This window comes from Hirundo rustica, chromosome 2 (assembly GCF_015227805.2).
Source record: "Hirundo rustica isolate bHirRus1 chromosome 2, bHirRus1.pri.v3, whole genome shotgun sequence".
In the NCBI taxonomy this organism is placed as follows: domain Eukaryota; kingdom Metazoa; phylum Chordata; class Aves; order Passeriformes; family Hirundinidae; genus Hirundo; species Hirundo rustica.
The window spans coordinates 85,020,999-85,046,953 of NC_053451.1; the positions used below are offsets into that span (position 1 = coordinate 85,020,999).

Sequence of the window (25,955 nt, forward strand, 5' to 3'; positions counted from 1 at the left end):
CCTCCTTCTTATGCTTAAATGGATTTTCCCCTAAGAACATGCCAGTCAAGAGCACACATTTTTTATACTTAACTTTTTTCTTCTTTATATTTCAGTTTTTCTCTCTTTAGCACATTTACAGAAACAATGAATGCAATATCTGAATGTTTCTATTTTAAAAGAGTTCCTTGACTAAAGAGTTTGAAGAGCTCAGCATCACCTATCTCTCTCAATAGAAATTAAGGACTCCTCCTTTCCAGTACTAATGAAATTGCTTTTCCATAGGTGTTTTCTATCCTTAGGAAAGAACCTGGGGATCCTGGTGGACACCAAATTGAACATGAGCCACCAATGTTCTCTTGCTGAAAAGAAGGTGAATGGTATCCCAACCTGCATTAAGAGCTGCCAGCAGGTTTGGGGAGGTGATCCTTCTGCTCTACACAGCACTGGTGAAGCCACACGTGGAGCACTGGGTCCAGGGCTGGGCTCCCCAGTACAAGAGACATACTGGGGAGAGTACAAGGAGGGGTCACAAAGATGATCAGGGGATCATCTCTCCTGTGACTGGAGCATCTCCCCTTTGAGGAAAGGTCGAGGGAGCTGGGACTGTTCAGCCTGGAGGAAAGAAGGTTCAGGGGGATCTTAGCAACCTAAGTACCTGGTGGTGGGAGTAACAAGACAGAGACGGGCTTCTGCTCCTGGTGCTGAGGACCAGAAGCAACAGGCACAAACTGAAATACAGGAGGCTCCTTCTGAGCATCAGGAAACATGTTCTTACTGTGAGGGTGACAGAGCACTGCGCTGGCTGCCAAGGGAGGCTGTGGAGTCTCCATTGCTGGAGATACTCAAAAGCCATATGGATACAGTCCTGGGCCATGTGCTCTATGTGGCTCTTCTCGAGTAGGAGGTTAGACCAGACAACCCTTCTAACTTCAGCCATTCTGTTATTTCCAAAATCCCAACATCACCGTCTTTAACTTTGTCTTCTCAGAGGTTGTGAATTTACCCGTTACATTAATCTAGTGCAGAGTAATTTCCTCCCTCCTTGAGAAACGAGTAGGTGAGATGCTGCTCCACCTGCAAATCGAGCACCCACAAACAGCAGAGAAGCAAAGGAAGGGCTAAGAATCCATTTTCTTTGCAACACAAGCTGACAGACACTCCTGACACATTTGAGCACCTGATCTTTCATTTCTTCCTTTCTTGAGTGGGAGGGAATACCTGTGTGTACTACTACTACTACTGTTCAACCACTACTCTCTGAGCCACGATGAGGTTTACACTCATATTTCTCACTGAAATGAGTGCTGAGGCATTTTACTTTCCTCTGCAAGCAGCAGCACTTGACTACACCTGTTACCACCAGCACTAACGCTACCACCCTAAAGGGGTGTCTTGCTTTTCTACACCCATAAGGCAATCATTAACCACACAAATACTTCAAATACAGCAGTAATACTGCTGCAAATTTACAGACCTCAAAGTGCCAAGCAACAGATAAAGGTTAAGCTAGAAGTGCCTGCCAGTGTTTAGATGCCTAAAAATAAACTGGCATGGCCTTCCACATACCAATCTCATGACATATCATTTTCTCTGCACTTCAGTGTGAACATGTCACAAAGAAGAAACTGGGACATTCTGAAGGGAGATCACAGACCCAATTTGTTCTGCATATAGCACCAGTTGAAAGAAATCATATCTTGGTTTTTGTTCCATATTGTTGCATGCAAGAGATATGACTGCTGGAGTTGCTTGACTTGTATGTTGCTCATACCAAGGATAACCATTAAATCACAAAAGTAAAACAAAAACACACTGACGCACTTTACAGAGTTTTATGCTAGTCTTTGTTTTTAGTGGCTGTGCAGGGTAAGATCTGGTACACATTATGGTGATGACAATCCAAGGTATAGCATCTCGGTCAAAAAGAATCTGTTCACTTTGCATTAAAAATTAAGTTTAACAGGTGCATTGTAAAAGCAGTACTTGTGCACAGAGCAGTATAAACCAAAAAAAAAAAGTAAGTTGAAAATATTCTAATGTCTGCAATAAAAACTTTAAGTACAAAAATCATGTACTGCTAAACTGTTCTGTAATCTCACTCTAGCTCCTCTGCTCTCATTTCAGGTATTTCAAGACACACTTTGGTGATCAGCAAAATGACAATATGGTTGCCACTAAAATGTAACAATAGTCCTTTCCCAACCACTGTACAATGGTATTAGCATGTTTCAATACCCTATGATTATGCTATGGCAGACTGATGTTTTGTGTTTAAAACTTAGTTTAATTTCTAATTCCGTTTAACTAAAGTAAACAAAGTCATTTTCCCCTGGGCTATTTACATATTCAAGCTAATTGTAGATTTGTGCCCCTACCAACACCACCTGTAACCTTTCTCCATGCATCTACTGCAGTTACCTAATTACTTTTGCTGCTCTTTTCCAAAATCCCTCTACGCTTTTAGGTAGTTAAGCGCACAAAAATTAACAGAATTGTCTCACAGTAGGCATACTAAACTAATTTGCCTCCTAAAAGGCAATGTTTTTTTTTTTACCTCAGTCTCTCATTGCCACTCATGTTTTCTGCCTCTTTATTTCCTTCCTAGTTCTGTAATTCCTAATTCCCCGTCAGATCCTTTGCAACATTAATGCTAACAATTATGCATAATTCAGTACCATTAATAATTTCTATTATGCTAAACCTCATAGGCTCATTTCCATTTCAAGATCACATCAAGCTGTGGAAAAACAGAAATCCACTAGCCCAAAGACTGGCATTCAATTGAGACAACAAGCAACAAACAAGAAGGAAAAAAATCTCAGCTCACAGAGATACACAAGAAGAAAATACAAATACGGATTTGAAAAAAACTAAGTATATGCAAAGCAAGAGAGTTCTGAATCAGCACTGGGATTTTTTTTTAATAATGTAACACATATAAGTGAATTGAAAAGATCAGTGTTTTCACCACTTCTCTAGCTATCACAAGAGAATGCAAAGGCACAGCAGCTTTATGTATAGTACACAGAGTAGTCGGTGTATATTCCACAGGACTGGAATGCAGTGATGGTTGAGAGATGCTCGAAAGTGTTATTAACATACATGGAGCACAGCTCTGCTGTAAAACATCAAAAAAAAGTCAATTAGCAACAAGGTCTTGTTGCTGTGCTCACCCAAAAGACAACTATGTAAATCAGTCAAAGAAAGTTACTGACATTATATATTTTTCCAAAGCAAAATTACCCAACTGAGTAATTGGAAGAAAAAAAGCGATTCCTGGCCTTGCTTCTTGATGACTCATGTCATGACATAACAAAATATTTATTCCAAGATTAGGGACATGCTCTGAAGGTCAGCACCTCACCAGTGAAGACTGTATATTTATTTAAAAAATAATGATTCCAGATCAAATATAGGGAATTCAGATAGAGATTCTTGCCAGTAGCTTCAAAAATAGAAACTTGACCTGAAAGGTCTCTAACATCTAGCTAAAAATGCAAGTTGGGCCACTTGAATTCAGTTGTCAAATTTGCAGATGACACAAATTAGTCACTCAAAGAGAAGCCAAGACAGCATGACAAAAGTGGCAAAAATTTTATTACACCAATGCATATTAGTAGCCATGTCATTTATACAAGCTGTCATTTATTACTCTATTATCCCCTTCAAGGCAAGGAAGTTGCTGTCCCCAACCCCATTTCATGCTTTACTGCATGTATCTAAGCAGCACTGCTCAATATCCAGACAGGGGTTTTGGCTATGATACACCTATTTGAGACACATCAGCCCTGCAGGTCTTTGTTTCTGCAGTGCCAGCAGCAAGTCCTTTCTGCCGCTACCATAGGTACTAAGGCATCAGCTTTTCTCCTGCTAGAAAAGGATCTTGATGCAGGCTCTTATTAAGAAGCCTGCACATGTGACTGGCTGTATTGTCTGCACTCGCTTCACACAGATAGACTGGTCAGCACTACTCTTATCAAAGAGAGGAGCTGCTGTTGAATTTGCTTATTGAGTCCCCAACTCACATTTTCACCACTCCAATAATTAAGCCAAATCAGCAAGGCTTAGAGCAACTGGGGGGGACAGTGGAAGAAAGCAGGATGGCTATGCAACAGATGAGCAAAAAGAAAGAAAAGTATGTATTTGCTAGGTCTCTAAATAGCTTAATTAAAAACAATTTCATAATGTATTAATTTTAATTACAAAAATTACATCTTATGATGGAAAAATATAATTCAGAAAACTTTAGAAGGCATTTATTCACACTGAAAATCATATTTAAGCAAAATTCAGAAAAAATTGCTTCAGGGAAAAGAAATATTGATCAAACTTTTATAGCTGCAGCTTGCATTAATGAAAACACGATCCCTTATAATAAAGCCAGAGATGATAAACAGCTGCAGTGCCAATATAGCTCTTGTTAATTCAGATGTGGAACAAGTGCAGCCATAACTGGTGTATGGAATCTTTGTGCTTCAACAATGGCGAGCTGCTCCTCCTGGCACAGGGACATGCTCTCCATGGACACAGCACTGTGCTTTGTTCCAACAGCTAGGCACCATGGGGAACCAAGGGACGTAGAAATGGACATTGTGAACACAGGAACAATCTAACCCTGGCTGCTACCAGTGAGGCCCAAACAAAGGCACTACCTTCAGAAGAGGGTGCAGTGTCCACAGCATCGTATGCTGTTCTGATGTGCCTATTGAAGGAGGCCTGGAAAAATGCCATTCAAACCAGTGGAACGTGAAGTGCACTATAAAGTAGCACCTCAATATACAGACATACATGAAATTTACTGTAAATATACAGCAACATATTAGTTGCACCACTAGGGTCTACATGCTCCTCTAGCAATGACTAATACTTTGGGCTTAAATAGAGAAGCAAACCCCACAAGGCTATTGGATGTGCCATGCTGTACATGGAAATAAGCATCTGCATCACCTAAATTGAACTTACACTCTCAGACAGAGGAGACACTGAGTCCTAACATCTCAACTGTATTACCAATGGAATGCAGTAAATTTTTTACTACCATTTTGCTTTGAAAAAGACAGACAGAAAATTTATTCTACACCTGTTTTGCAAATAAAGACATTTCTAAAATAAACATGCTGCTCAAGGATGTATCAGAATAAGATTTATATACTTCTGTAATACTAAGTCTATTTCTTCCCCACACTTCCAGCTTGCCATTATCCTACCAAATCTATGGCTGTCAGGTAAACTTCCCAAGGAAACAATTCTTCTGCTAGTTTTCCACCTCAGCAAAATCACACACTTGCTCATCTCCTGTAAGTCTGCTATGGGCTCAAAGGCTACCAGATTCTCTGCCCTGAAGCCAAGACTCTGATGGTTCAAATTCTAGCAACAGCCTCAAAGCTCAAGGCTTCCTGCATCAGGTGCAGAGACAGGGAAGATGGCAGAGTTCTCCAAGCTCCTGGTCAAGGCCTGGCAATCCTGGGACAGAAGACAGGATGGGGACCCCATCTTCAGTGGTAACTTCCCCCAGACAGTCAAATGCTCATTTTGAGAAAAGACAAAATTAAAAAAGGTGGAATTTCCTTTCAGAGAGAAATGTAAAGATATTAAAACATAGTTTTCAGATGGAATCTCAGCACAAGGGTTTAACATTGGCATTTCCCACAGAAAGAAAATGTCATGTCTTGAGCAGCTTTAACTGTAACTCATATCCTGCCAGAAGCAACTGTTTCCCAGCAAGTAACTGATTACAGGAGGATTCATCAGGTTTGTACCTGGATCTTGTTGCCATTAAAACAATACAGTAAATTAAAAAAGAAATTATTTACTGTGACATAAGCATCAAGAGTTTCATGGCTTGAACTGCTACTTCATGGTCCTTGTCCAGAGGCATGGACACAATTCGATCCTAATGGATGTAAAATGACAATAAAAAGATGTAACATGGTTTGTTCTCAATAAACATGTATTTTTGCTACAGCTAGATCATCTACACTAGTACAGCAGAGATTTATTTTTATTTCAGCAGCTATTTCCTAAGAGACATAAGGCAACTTGATTACTACCAAGTAGTTCCCCAGCCCCTGAAAATTAACAGCATGTTAATTTTTAACTGAATTAATCATGCAGTAATATGATATTTTTTATACATGTAATGCATGCGTTCACGAGAAATTAACTACACACTACAAATTAAAAGTGACTGACAACTTGTTTCTAAGATGTTACTTAGTATGTTAAATGGCACTTCAGTATGTTAAATGAAGGTAAGCCTCAAATTACAAGCATTATCTAATCAGTCTCTCCCATTAACAGTAAAGTGCCTGCACCTACACATTACAGAAGTCAGTGCCTTGCTGAAAAGACAGTTAAAGTCATAAAGATACCTCATGGCATAGCAGCAATATTGCTGACCTCCAGAATTCACAAAATTTTGACTTAGTACACATGCAAACAGCTCAGAAAGCTGAGAAACTTCCTATCCTATGAAATCAGGAACTTGCACACATCAGTGTGTGCAATATTTAATATTTAATGCAATAATTAATTATTTAATTATATACATCTTTAAGATATATTACACCTTTAGACCTGCTTGATTTGGGACTAACAGTTTCCCCATTTAACATATGGTTTCTAAATCTCTACATTCATTTTCCTGTGCACTTTCGTTTTTCTCAGAATCCAGGTGGAAGGTGTCTAAATCCACAAACCCTGAGTTTGAACGCTCAAGGGTAACAGAGGGAACATGTGTGACTCCCGTCTGCAGGAAATGGATTGATGGTTATATGATTACCCTCCCCACCACTGAGAAAGCATGATTTAAACTTTGAAACTGGTATTTTGTTTGTAGCTGTTTGGATTTATTTTGTTTAGAGGGGAAGGAGTTGGTTTTGGGTAGGGGTTTTTTGAATGGGGGATGGAGTTTGCAATAATCCATTTATACTGCATCCTCCACACAAGGAGATCACAGTACAAACAGCCTGGAGCTATTTCATCAGTCTTTATTGAATACCAATCCTGAATTTGGTTACACAGCTTAAAGCAGACAGAAAGATAAGAGACTACCACATAATCATTTAAACAGGGCTCAATCTTAGATAGCTGAGTTTAATTCTGAATAATTTATTACTAAGATCCCAATATTAATCTATTTCATGCTCTTTGAGGATATGTGATAGGCATTTTTCACTATTAGCAACTGCTTTGACATTCAGTAAGCCCTGCACCTTTTGCAAAAAGACCATGGATTACCACCACATGCAGGCATTGATTTGTCCTGACATTGAATCATGTCCTGATTCACAGGGACTGAGATATCAATTGCATCATCTTGAGCTTTCTTATTTAGGTACTGAGAAGGTGCAACCCTGCTAGGGCAAGAGTAGCTGATAAAATCCTTAGCAGGGCCAGGGTTAAAAAAAGTAAAGGGCTTACTTCTTACAGTCAAGATACTGGAATACAATAAAGGCAGAGTACAGGGTCTGTGAAGCCACAAAACAAGCTCTCAAAACTACAGTGTATCACCTGATTTGTTCAGAAAGGAGATACGGGATCCTTCTTCAAGATTCATACTGACATGTAGACCAGGAGAGAGCCATTCCCACATCAGTGTGATACGTGGACAGCAGCCCGCTGTTTACAAGGTTAACCCATTACCAGGGGCAGCAAAAAGAGGATCTTTAGCACACGAAATTCTTTGTCATCTACCAAAGATCCTGTAAAAAAACCTGGGCCAATCTGGATAAATGGTGGAGATAACTGACCACAGTGCATGCTAACACCATTTTGTGTGACCTAAAGTGAAATGGAAGAGTTCATAGAAGCAGAAGGAAACATCCCTGCAAAACTCTTTCATCTATTCTAGTCAACAAGGCTGTTTCTGCAGGAGTCCTCTCAGTCAAGAGAATGGGGAGATCAGCTCTGATCAAAACATCAAGCCCTTTGTATACACCCAGCCTAGACTTAAAAAACTAACAAACAGTAATTTATTTACCTTGAATCTATTAGTAAAGAGATCCATCCTGGAAACAAGTTCTTTTCTGCTATAAATTCCCTGCAGTCCCAGAAGACACTTCAACCGCACCTCAGGTTGCTGCAAGACAAAGAGAAATTGGCTAACAGTAAAATACATGTATCTTTGTTAGTCACTATCAGCATTTATATCATGTAAATGATATAAAAATGATATCTTTGTGGGTGCCTACAGCAGACTATACAAATGCTGCCTCATCTTCTTTAGTAGCGACATCAGTATCAGTTTGTTTGTGTGTACACATGCTCATCTCTCTCTCATACACACAGAGGAAGCCTGCAGTGAGCCAAACTTAAAGGTAACATCAAAGTTTGTGTTAGGCTCCCTAAGAGTCAAAGAAACTCTCACAGACCTCACAGTTAATAAAAGCAACAGAATGCAAAAGATACAGGGACTGTGCTATTCATCTGTTAAAAATACAAAGCCAGGAGTATAGATGACCTACTTTGTACAACCAGCACTCTCCCACACATCAGACTTTGCTTGCTTCTTGTCAACAGTTGACAATTGTTAAACTAAAAGGGACAATTGTTAAACACAGACAAGGAGTCCAAGAAATTATGGATTCCTCTAGATTCCCAGAGGAAGAGGTACAACTTAGAAATGCACTGGCTTATCACTGTGAATTCTTACAGAATTAAGTATTATACCTTCTTCCTATTTCTGTTTTACACTAGAACACAGTATTTTAAGTATTCTAGGAAAAGGGTTGCTTTGAATTCAGCCTAATTAATTAATTTAGGCAAAATATATTTATCCATACCAGGTGTCATTTCATACTACTAATACTGCTGCTTCATAAATGCCTCAAAAAGATGTCTTTTCCTTAGCCAGCTTTTCAATTATCTCATGCATATTGTGACATCATTCAAAGGACAAAGCTTTAAATAGCATTAGGAAAATTATTTTGATGATCCAACACAGAAAAATCATGTGTTTTGTATATTTATAATGCTAAGCATATCAGCAGAGACACTAAGATGAACTGCAGGCTTTGAATCAGTGTCTTCATATTTCTTTCTTAATTCCTCTTGCTAACAATAGCATTAAGAATAAACATGGAAATCCAAGAAAGGAGACCACCTACACGTAGGCTATCCATTGCTACAAGTTCCTGTTCACCTGCTTAGATGGAAAGCCAAGGATGATACCCAGTGGCAAGCTTTGACTAACAGTTTTGCTTAAGACAGCTTTTTGCTAGAAATATATAATGAAAGATCAACAGATAGCAATGTACACTGCCCTCTAATCTGCCCATGACATACCAGCAGTACCTACTCTACCTTGTACTTTAATTTTAAAGTCTCTGAGAAAAAGACTGTTGCCAACACCTGCTGTTTCCTACTGCCACAAGGGCTGCACAGCACAGCACTCACTCACAGACAGTCCCTAGGTGACACCCATCACTGCACACTGGCACAAACTCAGCTCAGCCAATGCACTGCAAAACTGGCTCCAGCTGCCCTTGGTTATTTTTCACAACACTCTGCTTTTGAATAGGGACTGAATTTCTGTGTGGGGAATGGGACAACAGTGTGCACAGGTTTGCTGAATGGTCATACAGCTCATGGCTTGTGCCTGCTAATGTCATTTGTCAGTCAGGTGGAGTCAAGCGTAGGCTGGCAGACATGAAGTGTAACACATTAAAGTGTACCATCTCCCTTCTGAGGTATCCTGTTCCCACCCAAAAGCTCTGTCACAACCCCATACATGTATGTTTCCTTAAGTGCTGAGAAAACTAACTCTAGTAAACAGAAACAATTAACTACTTCTACGAGTACTTCTGTTATTTTCCTATATTTTCATCTGCATTTTCTCCTTCTCAACCACCTCTCCTTTTCTAAATTCAACATTCCCCACAATTTTGAAAGGAAGTGAAGTAATGTTGAATGATGAAGAGTATCTCACTACCTTCAGTTTCTTTCAACAGCAGCATCAGCAAACACACACACCCAGCCACCTACTCCCCTCATCAGAAGTACCATTCTCATCTCAACAAAAAACCTGCCTGTTTGGCCCTTCAAAGCTGTGACAGAGTGAAGGGGAACTATGTAAGCACATTTTCAGGATACTCTGAACACATACACTGTCCCTCAGCTGCATCATAGCATATTTTGATCCTGACCTGATGACAGAAAACATCAGTGAAGTGGTGGGCAGCTCCAGTGACCCCAGAGAGCTCTGCACAGGCTCCAGCACTACTTGAACACATTCAGTTATGAGATTTCAGCCCCATCACTATCACAGAGATGGGGCTGTTCAATAAACCTTACAAATACAGGCTGGGACCTGGATGGTTAGATAGGACTGCTGGGTCAACACTCTCCAGATTATGATCTGCAGAGGTCTGCTTCTGAGTTACTCCTGGATTGCAAAGCCAACCCAACTACCTTTTGAGGCAAAATAATTTTTAAAACTGCTCTCTCTCCCCAGGCCCCATCCCCCCAAAATCCACAACAGTGTATAAAAACACTGCAGCCCCTGTTGGTGCTCTCATTTTGAAATCAGGCAATTTGACAGTGGCTGCAAATTATAAAGCGCAGACAGGACTGCAGCCACCAGTAGTGGCATACTATCAGGTCCCAGTCAAATGTAGAATATGGACAACATCTCACTGTATCTCACTCTGTTTGCATCTGCATTGCTGTCAGACAAAAAAGGCCTTAGAAAAAAACAACGACTTCCAGTTTCCAGTAAATGGCACTGGATGAGCGGTGTGCGATAATCAGAGACACCAGCTGTTAATCTTCATTGTAAAGTACTTTAAATGAAGATACATCATCATAAAAAAAAAAAAAAAAAAAAAAAAAAAAAAAAAAAAAGAGAGAGACTTTTTTCTTTTGAGAATTCTCCAAACTGAACATGCACTAAAAAGATATTGTGATCAGATAAAATTTATGCCGGAACAAAGCACAGTTCTTGACAGACACCCAAACACCGCCCTCAGAGGGACGGCACACGGCCGGGAAGCGGGAGCCTCGCGCGCCCCCTCGCGGCCCGCCGGCAGAACGCAGCCGGTGTCGCCCAACCCAGCACCGCCCGCGGCCCGCACAAACCCGGCACGCCTCGGGATGCGCGCAGCAGCTACAGACACCTTCGAAGGCGGCCTGCGGAAGGAGAGCGCGTCGATTTCGCTAATTAGCCGTTCCCGATAAATATTCCTATCCCCCTGAAGTCTCTCATGCATTTATGAAGCAAGAGAAAACATGTATTTTCAGAGAAGCACAGAACAGGCCATGTTGGAAGGGGACCACAGTGGATGATCTCCAACCTCCCCGCTCAAGCAGGGTCATCCCAGCACAGGAGTGTGTCCAGACAGCTCCGAGTATCTCCAGTGAGTGAGACTCCACGACGTCCCTGGGCAATGTCCTCTAAGGAACAGTCACCCACACACTAAAGAAGTTCTTCCTGACGTTCCAGCGCAACTTCCTGGGCATCAGTTTTTGCCCGTTGCCTCTTCTTCTACTGCTTGGTGTTTTGGACTCACTGACTTCTTTCGGGTTTTTTGCTCGTTTGTTTTGGTGGTATTTGAAGGAATTTAAAAGTCCCTCTACTCAAAAGGAAAAACAAACTATAAGGAAAAGGTGAAAACCTGTTGGAAAATGGCTGGACTTCCCGTAAATATTTTCTGTATCCGTCTAACTCCAGATGAGGATATTGAAGACTATTCTACTACAGGCAGTATTTATTTGTTGATTTTTAATAAATCTAAACAAAATTGTAAATGTCGATCAAGCCTAAAAGCAGGATTTCAGTCAACATTTAACCCTCTCAAAGGATATAAGTAATTTTACAGTTCAGAAATAATTCCCAATTCATACAACTGCACATACAGGGATTCACACAGAACTGGAAAAAATAATCTGTTATTTAGTGTTAAAATGGCTTTTAAAATAAAATCTGAAATGGAGAAGAAAGTAAATTCTTTTTGTACCACCACAGTCTTAAACATCTACTCTCAGGAATTTAAACACTAGGATTATTTTTAAAAAATTTAAAACAAAAAACCTAATGTTCCGCCCCAAGTGAAAAAAAAAAGCAAATTAAGTTTTACCTTATCATACAGCATCCACCCAACATATTTTAAGTAGCTATCATTCAAAAAAGCATCTGGGTATGTTTTAATCCAGCAGCCAATTTCTTCAATGCAAGTTGCTCTGATCTCAGGGATAACATCACTGTGAAATTATAAAATCGTAACATTAATACATTAAAAATTAATTTTAAAACCAATTATATTATTCACAATATTTTATGTTCTGGAATTTCAAAAGCATGTATAAATCAAAATATATTCCAAGTATTTTCATATTAATATTATAAGTTATTCTCCAGTCAATACTTCAACCACTTCTAGCCACAAATTATTTTGTAATTCTGGGTATCTTCTCATTCACAAACGCGCTGCTCTACAGCCAGCAGAAAGAACTGAAAGAACACACTTCAGAGGTCCTTTTGGAAGCCCAGATTCTTAAAAATAATTTAACTCCTCCACTTTCCTTGACACCATTAGTGCCTCCAGGATGTTTAACTTGATTCTCGTATCTGTACAATCTGAGCAAGAGGTTCTGGGGAATGCTGATACACGCCACAGCTTTATTTTCACTCTTACCGGTAACGGTTTAAAAATGTCCCTTTGAAAATAGCATTCATCATGTGCTGTATCTCTAGAAGCTTATGCTCATACTGAAATACAAAGAGAACTGAATGTTAATATTGGTCCCACAATTCATTACACATGAAAAATTTGCATCAGGGCCCTTGGAATACTACTGTGATGCAAACTGCTGGTGTTTACACATGGTACCAACACAAAACGAGTGGTCTGTATGTGCACTAGCAACTGGCCTTTTTGTGGCTACATCCTGAGGAACAGTTTATTGGATACCAACTGCTAGCCTTGGGAAACAAGGTACATTTGATACAGTGAGTCTTGGTCTATCAGAAATCACACAGAAAGATACAGTACAACTATTAAGCGATCCTCACATACAGATCCAAATTCTCCTTTCATGTACTTGAACAGAGATGGAAAAAAGGCAGACAAAGGAATTTTCAAAATACACAATGAACATATTAAAAAACTGAATCCTGAAAATGTAGGTAGGAATTTCTGAAAATCCAAGTCACCTAATAAAAATTAACAGCATCAGGAAGGGTGACAAGTTTGAGTTTTCCCTCCAACACACCCATTTCCTTTGTCTTTCCCATAAGATCAGACTTAACAATGATACTAAAATATCCTGTCTCACCCAAACACTCCTCCTCACAAAAAGGGTATTGTCTCTGTAACAGAGAAGCCCACAGACATCTAAAACTCAGAACAGAGATGAGGGATTCTAAGGTCAGGAGACAAGGAACTATACTTGATATTCATTCATCAAGTCACCTTCTCCCTCAAGCCAGAATTATTTTTTACAGTTATAGCTCTGCCTCTGGGAGTTGAAAAGGAGCTGTCTTTGAGCAGGGAAGAAACAACAGAAACTGAAAAGCAAAATTTATACGGGGTATCCCTGAAGTTCCATCCATTTTTATAATGCATTGCTTATACAGAGATGACACTTAGCCTGTGTTCTTTTTGATTCATTGCTGAAAATTCAGGCTTGTAATTTGTACAAACATATACAGAAGTGCACTCAAACAGCACCAGAGCTACTGAGACAATTAAATTTGTGTGTAAATCCATACGTGTGAAGATCAAGGGCTAATGACACCAATTTAGAAAAGCAATCAGTCATCACAGGTTAACAGTACATCATGCAGTTATTAGCTTAGTCATGTTTGTACCACTTAATCCAGCCAGTCCCACGTGCTCTGCACCATGCATTAGATAAACATATAGCCCTCAAAGAGCTGCAGGGACCCAAAAGCAAGCAGCCACCAATCCTTCTACACCTCCACAAATCTCCCATACAAGACACTTCCCTAACCTCTTTCCTTTTCCTTTCTAGCTGATCAAGCCTGTAACTGGTCCTCTTGCCACTTATCCTCTTCTTCTCCACCTCATACAATCTTTGAGCATTGTGCTTGTTGACATCAAGGTTCAGATGGACGCTTACAACTGCTGTCAGAAGTTTCATTGCTAAAAAAGAAACACACCCAGCACAATTAGCCTAGCTCAGAGATATGCAGCATAACTATCTTCACCACTACCACAAAAAGGATATGGCTAGCCAAATCCAAAACTATGAACACTACTAGATTATAGTAATTTGTTTTAAAATACAGTGTTTATTTTAAAGGCAGACAATGATCAAAAAGGGAAAATTAACTTCTATTTCTGGTGATTTACAACTTTTGGTCAGAGTTCTGGTCAGAGAAGTAATTTACTGGGCAACTCTCTTCTAAGTTTATGTAATTCTGACTTTTCTGCAAAAGAATCTAGAATTGAGGAACAGCTGATTGTAGGTAACCAAAACAAAACAAAACAAAAAATTAAGCTGACTCAGAAATTACTAGGAATATTAATATACTATTGGAATGGACAAAAATTCACATTCCTCTAAGGATTGCTGGATGGTTGGAACAGATTTCAAGTCAGTTTTTTGAGCCCTCAAAGCAAACAGCATACTTTCAAATAAATTATACTTTATGTGCTCTTTGTATGGCAAAGAGGGTATTAACTGGCTTTAGGAGAAAAGAAGTAGTAGCTTTAGTAGAAAAAAAGTAGTAGCTTAAGTATCATCATACTGCATGAAACAAAAATGTGTAAAAAGCAACATTCTTTTTAGCACAGGGACCAAAAGAGTAGCAGTTCTCCAAAGGAAGCTTCTTAAGATGAAGCATCTACTACAACCTCATCACATTTGTTAGTGGAGGGAGAAAAACAGGAAAATACAAAATTGTGAAAAATCCATTATTGAAAAATGTAACACTCAGAACAGCAAAATTCTGAAGTCAGTCATGTCAGGCATTAAAAAAGATTTCTTTATAAAGAAAAAAAATATGTTAGATCTATCATATCTAAAGCATTCACATTCAAATTCAATTCAGATACACATGGGGACAAACAGTTTATATTATAGACATTTATATAACATACACTAGGAGGAAGGTACTCTCACAGTGCATAAGAGAGCTGCTCCAGTAAACAGGTTTTCAATTTAGAGCAGTTTTGTTAGTACACAAGTCAATAAAACTCAGCACCTCTACAGCAACCTCTGCAAGTGATTTTACCTGCCAAAGTGCTTGTGTGCCTGAATGCTCTGACCATGGAATCTGCTAAACCTGTAAGCAGTGAGATGAGAGTGTCCATCAAGTAGTTATCATACAGGATGCTGCACTGGCACTGCTGGACAAGCACTGCAATGAATTCACAGAAATTGGCCTTGAATTTCTTCCAATAGGGTCCTGTTCTGATCAGTGGGTAGTCTTCATTGTCCTGCACAAGAAAGACGAGTTGAGAGAAAACACCAAGTAGTTCTGCTTGTGCATTCACATCTCCCCCACTGAACACCAGAGAGTGTTTTTGCTGACAGTTTCATTTCATCCTCCATAACGTTTTTCATGGTTAGTATTCCAAAGCAGAGACAAGCAACTAGGATACAAGCAAGCAGAGAAAGAAAATAGCTTTATTAGAGCTACACTGTCATAACAGCTCACATTTGAAAGCAATGTATGCAAGGTAGCTGTGAACAGACAGGAGGGAGAAAGTGTGTGAAGGCAGAGCAGAGTAAGTAACTTTCACTGGCATAAACCACGAGCACTCCTGGCTTCTTCTACTTTCTCACACATAGCAGTGCTTTCCCACTTCCCCAACCTTCCTGCAGAAGCATGGTAAAATCCAGGCAGAAAGCAAAGTGAAAAGTGGACACAAACAACTTCAGCGTGAACAGGATAGGACTGTTCTCCTCAGCAGCACTGCCAGCTTGAGCAGTTTATCAGGCTAAAGCTTAATGCCATATACTTGGTCATTCACCTACCACCCACACCTGGGTCTCCAGAAACCCCCACAGAAACAGTAAGTGGGCAACACCTTTGACAGCATGCAAAAATCAAGTTACAATAAAAACATAAGTATCCGCAGTACAGTTGATACTGCCAGGAGGAAAGCAGACAGAGGGAAGGTGAAGTGACTTTTCACACAAAGTAGCAGAATGCACACCAGACAGACTTCGTAAATGGCAACCTCAGACAGTGTGAACCTTTATTTCATGTACACCTCACACTCAGATCCTGCAATGGCTCAGAATATAAATTTGTATCCTCATAGTTTCCAGGTGTGAGTGGAATCAAGGAACTCCAAAATTTCACTCACTATGGAAAACCTCTTCCAGAAGGCAAGCCACTGCTCAGCTGGTCCTTCACCAGAGGGTAAACACCTTCTCAGCCACATTCTAACACAGGTTCACACCCAGTGTAACCTCCTGTGCTTATAAAGTACACTTCAGGCTCTTCTCTTGTAACTAGGTTTCCAAAGCATACAGGCTGCTGCTTTCTTTAAAGAGCAAAGCAAATACAGACTGATCACAGGGCTGGCCAAAGCACATCAGGAATTTGGAATATGTTCCTGACCAGGCTGTAAGAGTCAGTTCAGAGCCTAACAGTAGCAGCAAGTACCAAAACAGAAAGGGAAGTTTCCAGCAAGCCTCATTTAATGCTCCTTGACCATGACATGAACAGTAGAAAGACCATCTATACCCTCAGGAAATACCTACTTTATCACCACAGTTTACTCCTCAATCTGAAAAGCAGCACAAAATACATGAAGACCTCTCACTTTTTAAGAACATTTCTACTGTCCATGTTTATCACACTGGGGTACTCTTTAATGGTAACATGTATGCTGCAAACATATACGTAACATGAAGAGCACACCACCTAAATTTAGACACCTAACTTGGGATTCCCTTAGATTCCTTTTATAACCACTAGAGAATTAACTCTGCTTCCAGAAATCAAGTCAGATTAGGCCCTTAACATGGGTTCTTCCAAAGAACTTTTCAAATCACTCAACAGAGTAATGTGAGCTCCTGCTCTGACTCGAACTGTAAATGTTCCCTTCTTTCATACAGTGTCTACGGAAAGAGAGGAAAGTCAAAATGAAGTGCCAACAAGGAGTTTAGGTAAATTCCCCACAGAAAAAGCTATACTAGAGTTGTGAAAACTGCAACAGCCCTACCATGTCCACTGGCCAAGTAACTGTCAGGATCCAAGGATAGGCCATGAATTTCTTATACTGCAACCCAGTTTCCTGTAATGCAGGAGACAAAATTTTGAAAGCTTGTTAATGATATGGCACAGATAATTCATAGACAAAAGCATTAAAAAACATGCAATATATTTCAAAGGCCATTAGAACTTCCGCCAATGTGTGTTACAGGTGGCCCACACAAGTCAAAATATTACACAAAACCTAAATCCTTCTCATCTGGGATTTGTTTTGGGGTTTTTTTATGACCAATGACAGAAGAAAGACACACTTTTATATAAAACCTGAGTTGTTTTGTTTCCAAAATTTATAAGCAAACATATACAAGGTGTAACCCTCATTATTAATTCTAAGATACGGCTCCTCAGCAAGTCTAAATATATATCCCTTTTCAATGTTTGGTACTTAGATGTAAAACATCTAAACCCTAAAAAAAACCATTCTGAGCTTTTCAAATTAGAGAGAAATGTTTTCAGCACTAGTGTGACTTGATTCAAAGATGTTTTCTCAACTCTGCAATTATTTGAAAACAGATGGCAATAAATCTAGAGTTCTTTATCAGGTTCAGTGAAGCACAAGTATTTCTATCCCCATCTAGCTGTGGAGTTGAGCACCAAAGTTAACTCTTCCCTTCCTAGATGTTTGAGCAAGAAAATGGGAAAGGGAAGAAAAAATACAGCAGAACAAAGAACTGCAAGAAGTAAATGCCACAAACAGGAACAAAAGCAGAAGAGAGAAATCAAGTATCTTAAAACAGCAGAAAAACAAAAAATAGTGGACAAGACTGTCTCATCACTGAGGAATACCACAGCTCACAAAGATTAAATAAATGCCTCAATGACCATATTAAAGCCATACTCTGCTTCCAATGTCAGTACAAGTTTTCACAGAATTACAGAAAGGGTGAAATTAGAAGTTCTTTGAGATCATCTAATCCAATCCCACCTGCTCAGGCAGGGTCAGCCAGAATAGGCTGCCCAGTGCTGTGTGCAACCAGCACCTCTGCTCTCAACCCCTGGAAATGTGGTTAGTATAACTAATGCCATTTTAAGAGGCAAGCAGCCTTTCTCTGTGACCAAGCAAGGTCATGTATTCATTCCCTTTCCCGCATTACCAGGCCCTGAAGGTCCTGTGAACCAAGCAGACAAATCAAACAGATTAATTTCCCTCCCTCGTAGTCTCACGGTTCCTGAGTGCCAGGCCAATCATTCCCTCCCTTTCTGAAGGTCCCAGGCATCCAGCCAAGCAGGTGGTGGCAACGACCCAGTCAAAGAACAGGGAAGTATCACAGCACCCAGAGCACTGTCAATAAAATCAAGGTACTGCAAGGTCTAAGTGATGAACTTTGACCAGAACTCCTGCTGGACAGTGAGACCCGAGCTATATTATAAATTCTGTATTATGCTATTATATTGATTCTGCTTGTAGAAATCCCATGTCACTTTAACAATAAATTCTGCTCTATACTAATAATAACATACTGTTAAGAAATAAAGCTTTAATTTTAACTACAATTTGTGCCATCATCATCCTGTCAAGGATCCCTCAAAGTACACGTCTTTTCCCTCAGTGTCAGGTGATGCCATGAGCAGTCAAATAATATCTTCAGAGACTCCACAACCTCTCTGGGTAACCTGCTCCACTGTTTGATCATCTTATCAGTAAAAGTTTTCTTGTGTTCAGGTAAAATTTTGTACATTTTAGTTTGTGCCCACTGCCCATCTTGGCTTGCCTCATCACACACCACTGAGTGGAGTTGTGCTTCCTCCTCCTCGTTCTGTCACATCAGATATTTTAACACATGGCTGAGATTTGAGCCAGCTTCTTTCCAGACTGAACAGGCTCAACTCTCAGCCTTGCCTCACATCCAAGATCATAAATCATCTCTGTTGCCCTTCACTAGACTCACTCTAGTAAACCCATCTCTCTCTTATTCTGTACGGTCCAGAACTTGGCTCAGCACATCAGATGAGTCTCAGTAGTATGGGCAAAGAGGAAAGATCACCCCCCATAACATTCTGGCAATGCTCTGCTTAACGCAGGCCAGGAGGTTGTGTCAACTTTGTGGCAAGGGTGCGTAGCTGGCTCATGTTCCTTTTGTCACCCACAGCAAGATCCTACTCTGAAGAGCTGCTTTCCAGTCAATCAGCCCCCAGTGTGTAGTGGCGCACAGGGTTATTCATCCCCAGGTTCCTAGGACTTCCTGTTGTAGAACTTCATGAGGTTCCCCTCTACCAAACTCTCCAGTCTGTTGAGGTCCCTCTGAACAGAACAACCACCTAATTTGGGAGCTAACCCTCCCAGTTTTGCACCATCCAAAAACTTGCTAAGAGTAAACTCTGCCCCAGTGTCCTGGTCATTATTAAATATGTTAAACGGCATTGGCCCCACTTCAAACTGGGGTACAGCACTAATGACTAGCCTCCAACTGGACCTTTTGCCACTGATCATTCCCCCACAGGCCTGGCTGTTCCACCAGTTTTCAGTCCACCTCACTGACCACTTAACTAGCTCATACTTCATCACCATGTCTGTGAGGATGTTACAAATTCTATTCTTGCCATACTGAACTCTGTCAACATTTTCCACTAGCATTAGTAAGAATCTTAGGAGGAAGTATTGGTACCAGGATCTAGTGCTGCAATTAATTAACTGAACAGCAATACCATGGCTGAATCACTGAAATCATCATGAATGAATCCTCTGAATGCTAGAAATAAACAATAAAAATTAAAAGGCAAGATGATATTGAGCAGATATCTGGCAATATTTTCCACTCTCATTACTACTTTCACTATTACTGTCATTATTTTTCAAAAAATATTTTTGAAATCACAGTAGTCCCATATGGCACTACTTCTAAACTAACTTAAACCACATTCTACTTTATTTATGAAAAAAGATAAGAGAGAACTTAATTTCTTTACAGAGCATGGAGAACACAGCTTCTAAGGCTTACAACTGCTGTCAGAAGTTTCATTGCTGAACCTGCCTTTTTGCCCACCAGGACAGGTAAAAAGATTACAAAGCTGTAATATTTCCAGGCTGATGGTAACAATAATCATATCTTTGTATCTGCCGGAATGCCTGCACTACCATGAATGTTATTCGTGCTAATTTAGTTAGCAAGGAAGTGCCAGACTACTAATTCATATGGCCAGACACATATAGGTTCATTTCTGTCAAAAAATTAGCTCAAGTGCTACTACACTTCTAAAATGAAGAAAACCTTGTTGGCAAATTCATCCTCTGTGGGAATTTCTACAGCAGCTGGTCTTTGAGAGATGCTCAGTTAAAACAAGGTTGATGGCTGCTGCTTGACAAATCAATTCAGAGATGACAAATATGGGGAAAAAAGCACAGAAGCAACTGTGAGGGCACTGCAGAAAATTTAGTATTGCCATAATTAGTCAAGGAGCAGTCAAGCAGTGAAACAGCATTGTAAAGCTATGTGCTTTTCTTAACAATCCACAAGAAATGAGATACTCACTACTGTTTTCACAATTATCTAAAAATCTGAAATGCATTCTTCCTCTTCCATATGACATAATACAGTTATTAAAAATCATAATTGTCAGTAAAGCAGAAAGAACATATTTAAATAAAATATTGGCTAAAAATATATTTTAATTAACTCATCAGTAATCCATATTAGTATTTTTTAAAGGACCTATCAACCAAATACCAAAGGAACCATTTACCTGCTGAAGTGCTGGATTATATTTACCTCTATACAGTCATTATCAAAATAACTCCTAAGAGAAAGATTTAGGAAGACTGCAGTCAGACAGCCCTAATAAAACTCTCAAAATAAAAGTCACCATTAAAAAGTCACTTAAAAAAAAACATATCCCGCTGCTGTTAAAATGGGTCATTATGACACCAAATTTCTCATGCAAAAAACAGGTTTATTTTACTAAATTAATGAAGTAGTACAGAGCCCCTGATAAACAACAGGAATTCCATCCAGGTTGGCTATTAAGGTAGAGCCTATTGTTTATATGAAAAAGACATGCATAATCAAAGGTGCACTTACCTTATCAAAGGTCTCTGTCATTTTTCGCATTACATCCTTCTTGTACAAACTTTGAAACATCTCTGCTGTTACCATGCCTAAAAAAGTAGTGTTTTAAAAGAATTACTGACAACTCTACAACATTAATCAAGTCCAAATCACAGTATGGACTTTATTAATAAATTTAGAAACACTGAAAAAAGGGGAAATCTGTTCTGTGTGTACACTGGTATAGACAACATATATAAAGACATGTAAATTAACTGATAGGATAAAGTATTGACAAACCAAAACTGAAATTCCCATTAGAGACATCTGCTCTGAGCTGTCTGGAAAGGCTGTTTTCTCTGTTCATTCATTTACTTCAAGGATTGCCTAAAATTTTGTGCACTGCTAGTCAAAAACCCCAAATTACTTCCCATAAGAGAAGGCATATTAGTCAAAGACCCAGGGGAAAAAAAAAAAAAAAAAAAAAAAAAAAAAAAAAAAAAAAAAAGATGTGCAAAAGGTATATTTCTAACTGCTTAAATACACTCAGAAGTTTCAAACTAACAGGACAGTCTTCTTAAAACTCTTACTTGCCATCTTAAAGCATTTCGTTAGCAGACTGTCCCCAGAAGTCAGTGCCTCAGCGTTTGTTATGAAACAGAGAGCTTCACAACTCTCTAGTAAAAGCAACTGCAATGAGGGAAGAGATTGCTTTTCTAGCCACCAAAGCAGGGAGCTGAATTTGCTAGCTGCTCGTTTTCAAACAAGGATACTAGCAAAACAAAAGACACCAGGAAATATAAAACAAATGGCAACTGAAACACTGGATTTTAATTAGAACACTCATCAAAAGCACTGTCCCTATGTGAGGATTCTGCAAAGCAATGTGACATGCCACTTCAGAAACCTGACCCTGCAAACCTAGTTCAAATACAGCTCTCAGAGCTGGAATGCTGCAAGCACAAAGAATTTAACCAGAGGCATTCTTTTCTATTTCGTCTGTCCATCTGGAGTTCGTCTTAACGAACAGCACAGATTATAAGTACGTGATTTACTGGAGAGAAAAACTCCATTTCAGAAAGCACACTTCAGACTCCTCTACACACAGACAGTGGAAAGGGCTACGAAGAAGGTAAATTACCTTGACAGCCTGAGCACTGAATGAAGAAGTTGATGAGATCCAGAAGTGCCACATTCCTGTCTTGTTTATAGGCTTCAACCCAGTCAACTACTACAGACTACAACAGATTAAAGAAGCTCATTAGTCAGGAGATGAACACAGTTTGCTGCACTCCACTGAGTATACCCACAATAAAGACAAAAACTAACACTGTTCCATCTCCATTAAATTACAAAATCGAGAATAAACTCCAAGCAATACTCTTCCATTTCTATTAGTTCTAAAAGACTCTTTCAAGTCTTAAACTGCTCTAGACAATGTCGCCTTTCACAGATGCTTTGCTTCCTGTTAACAGGGAAAATTACCACAGTTTTAATAAATGTAATATTAAAAAAAAAAAAAGTTGTCCTCCTGAGTTCTTGATCGTACTGAGGTAACAATTTAATTTAACAACAAAAAATCCACACACACATTTAGCCTCTGCACCATCTAATAATTAGTATTAAACTATAGCAGCAATTTACCCTGGAAGTTCTATTTTTCTCTAGCACTTGATTTGTGCAGTAGGTTTGAAACAGTTCACATACTGCACATAAGCCAAAAAACAACACCGTATTTCATTTCTAGGGCAGTACAGCTTACAGCCTATAAGTGACATTGGTCTCCTGGGACAAGCCATCCAGACTTCAACCCACTAGTAGTTCCCCACAGGTCTAATAAATTCTAGCAGCAACAGAACTCAGGCTCTGCTGCCCTTCCAAGACCTTCCCATGATGGTTGGCACAGCAGAAGCCAAGCTCTTCAGGGAGCTCCACTGAAGTTATCACAGCTGTAGCATGACAAAAGCCATCCACATAAATATCTTGGAAAAATGAAGGATTCACATCCAAAATATAAATGTACTTTTTATGCATCTGTGCACACAGACACACACTTTGCTTACAGACACTACATACTAGAGACATATCTATAACTCTACATAAAAATACTTGGAGCTCCAGATTTTCATACACACATACAAAGATAATATATACATGTGCTCAAGAATATGGGGAGGTGGGCTTCCTCACATTGAAGAAAATTGCTAAATATGTAGATGAACAGGGAACCCGGCTATTATGCAAGCTGCTGGCAAACTGCATTGGAATGAAGGTAAAAGATTAATAGTACAAGGCAAGCACAGAGAAACAAGGTTTCCTTCCTCTCTCTAGTATCTGACAGCTACCTCTTCACTAATTTCTTGAAGCTGTAAGACGTTCTTTCCAAGAGCCATACTCACAGCAGTTTTCCAATCAAACATGTTTCTTCCCCACCTAAGCCAAAATTTAAATGTTCCACAGTACAAATAATGGAAATGACCACTGTTTATTCATCTTCCCTCCACCAAGTGCTTTCAGAACTCAGTGCTAGGAATACCTGCATGGCCTGCTTCCCCATGCTAACCACTTCAAACAAGGTGACTGCCTCAACCACTTCACCATTCTGCAGCTGGCTCACTCTTCTGCTACTGGTAGAATTCCTCCTTATGTTTTCACACTGTTCTCGGACCCTCCGCTTCTCTCTCTGAAACGAGTCAAGTAAACCAAGTATGTGAGAAAACACAACACACAACAGACATTCACAGACACAACTTTATTTTGCTCTTACTGTAATCACTTCCCCAGGCTGCTCAGTTTTATGCCCCAAGGACCCCAGCAACTCCTTAACCGAACACAACCATACTAAAAGGGGATGAAAGAAAGGATTTACCAGTTCGAACTTTATTCTTAACAATGAGTAATAAGCACAGGAATGTGTAACAGGAAAGAAGCTTTTGTACAGTTGCATGCTACCCAGAAGGCAGTTTTCAGTGGCAGCTGTCATTTCTGAAGAATAGAAAACAAGCACGATAGCTCTTCTACATCTTTTCACTCACAGGTTAAACTCACTACATGCAAATTAACATCAGCTGCACATAAAGCATAAAAAGGAAGAGTACATGCTGGAATGAACTGACTCTTCGAAAGCCAGAATTGAGGCTCTTCTGTCACTGGAATTTGAAGGTCAAGCTGTATCCAGTGACCAGCTTTTAGACGCACTGTGATTGCTGTATGCAATACTCAATTTTGTAACAACCGAATGAGATACAAAATAAACTCCACAATTTAAAAGAATTAAAACTTTTAAAAGCTTTAAAATTGACTTACTGGTGTTTTCAGGTTGCCATTTCTTACACAGGTGCCATTCTGCGCAGCAGGCTCGGGCACAGTCTCATCATGAACGGCATTCTCTCTAAGGTGTAACAAACATGTTGAAGGGGTTAGCAGTGAGCACTCAGAACTACACACTTCAGGACAAAACCAGAAGAAAATAAAAGCAAATACATATACTTTAGTATTTTTAATTCACTGTTTGGAAGTGGTGACATTTCATCACTAAAAGCCAAACAGCTAACTTTAAAAGTACAACAGAAATTTGAGGCCTTTTTCAGCCTAATGGCTTTCCTCTAAGACAAGCAGACAATTAGAAAACTAGCAAAGCTATCAAAGGTATCAAGGAAGTATAAAATAAGTAAATGAAACAAAAAGCTGATGTTGACTTAATGCAGCCTTTGTTGACTTAAGAGCTTTGCACGACGAACCAATAATACAAGTAGGCATTCACCCTGCAGGTACCCTAAGCTAAACAAGGCAGTAACATTTGATGGGTATACATTTTAAAATGAGAGGAAGAAATTGGTTTACTTTGTTTATAAAACATGCTGAAGAAAAAAGACACATTAAAAACTTCATTTTCATGTCATTGCTAATATCATGGAGGAATAATTTTATAAAGAAAGATGCACCTTCTAGGAGATCTAAAGCCATACATTTATCTGCAATGAAACCATGCCATTTTTCATCATTCCCAATGCTAACAATGTGCTTTGCCAAAGGTCACGTTTGAGTAGACGAGCTGGATTGCACTTGTGCAGCAGGTCCAGTACTGGAAGCTGGCTGCAGTGGCCTCCTTTAAACTACAGTGGCCAAGACATGAAGCCAGTTGACTTGTACTACAGGAAGGCACAAAAAGAAAGTAAATATGAGAGTGTACAGTTACTTCTATTCTCCTGATACTACTGCAACAAGAGACTGCACTAACACAAGTGACCACTTTACATACAAAAACACAATGTGTTACACTATCAGATACAGTCAACTCTCCAGTATCTAGTGTTAGCTAACACAGATGGAGAATTAACTGCTCTATGGACGCAGAGCCAGCTCAACTCCACCTAGGTTTATAAATGCAAAAGCCACCTAGGTTTATCAAACCAAAAGCATAAGCATTTTTATAATTCTTCTTCCCAAGATTGTTTTGCAAAGCAAATTCTGAGACTGAATAGCATCAACTGCAGGACCAAGGTCTTGATGTTATTTTGTTGGTAAGAGCAGACAGGTCTTATTTAAACATGTCTCTGTTTACTTTTTTGATCTATTGAGACACTTTGAGAAGTGATGTAGAATGAGGCTTCCAAATACTCCTATAAAAATTATGTATAAATATAAAATTGCACAAAAATACATAAAATTTCTAAATGCAACTATGCATATGCTTACCTTCCCTACAGAGAAATGTCCCATGAAAGTTAAATTCCATTAATTACTTGTTACAGAAAAGTTCAAAATATGCCACAGTGTTTGACAGATGGAAGCAAAGA

The 25,955-nt window shown here is 39.4% G+C and overlaps 1 protein-coding gene across 2 annotated transcripts in view; it reads right to left on the reverse strand.

Moving 5' to 3' along the window:
• Window positions 1–25,955, reverse strand: part of LOC120747800 (cohesin subunit SA-2-like) — a 58,288-nt gene that overhangs the window by 29,039 nt on the left and 3,294 nt on the right. For both annotated transcript variants that reach the window (XM_040053847.1, XM_040053854.2), the window contains exons 3-13: window positions 24,463–24,547; window positions 23,693–23,839; window positions 22,298–22,394; window positions 21,190–21,266; window positions 17,124–17,195; window positions 15,179–15,383; window positions 13,933–14,084; window positions 12,615–12,688; window positions 12,057–12,180; window positions 7,964–8,062; window positions 5,796–5,875 (exon numbers count right to left, since the gene is read on the reverse strand). In XM_040053847.1, coding sequence (XP_039909781.1) covers window positions 5,796–5,875; window positions 7,964–8,062; window positions 12,057–12,180; window positions 12,615–12,688; window positions 13,933–14,084; window positions 15,179–15,383; window positions 17,124–17,195; window positions 21,190–21,266; window positions 22,298–22,394; window positions 23,693–23,839; window positions 24,463–24,547 — 1,212 coding nt within the window. The remainder of the gene's footprint in view (window positions 1–5,795; window positions 5,876–7,963; window positions 8,063–12,056; window positions 12,181–12,614; window positions 12,689–13,932; window positions 14,085–15,178; window positions 15,384–17,123; window positions 17,196–21,189; window positions 21,267–22,297; window positions 22,395–23,692; window positions 23,840–24,462; window positions 24,548–25,955) is intronic.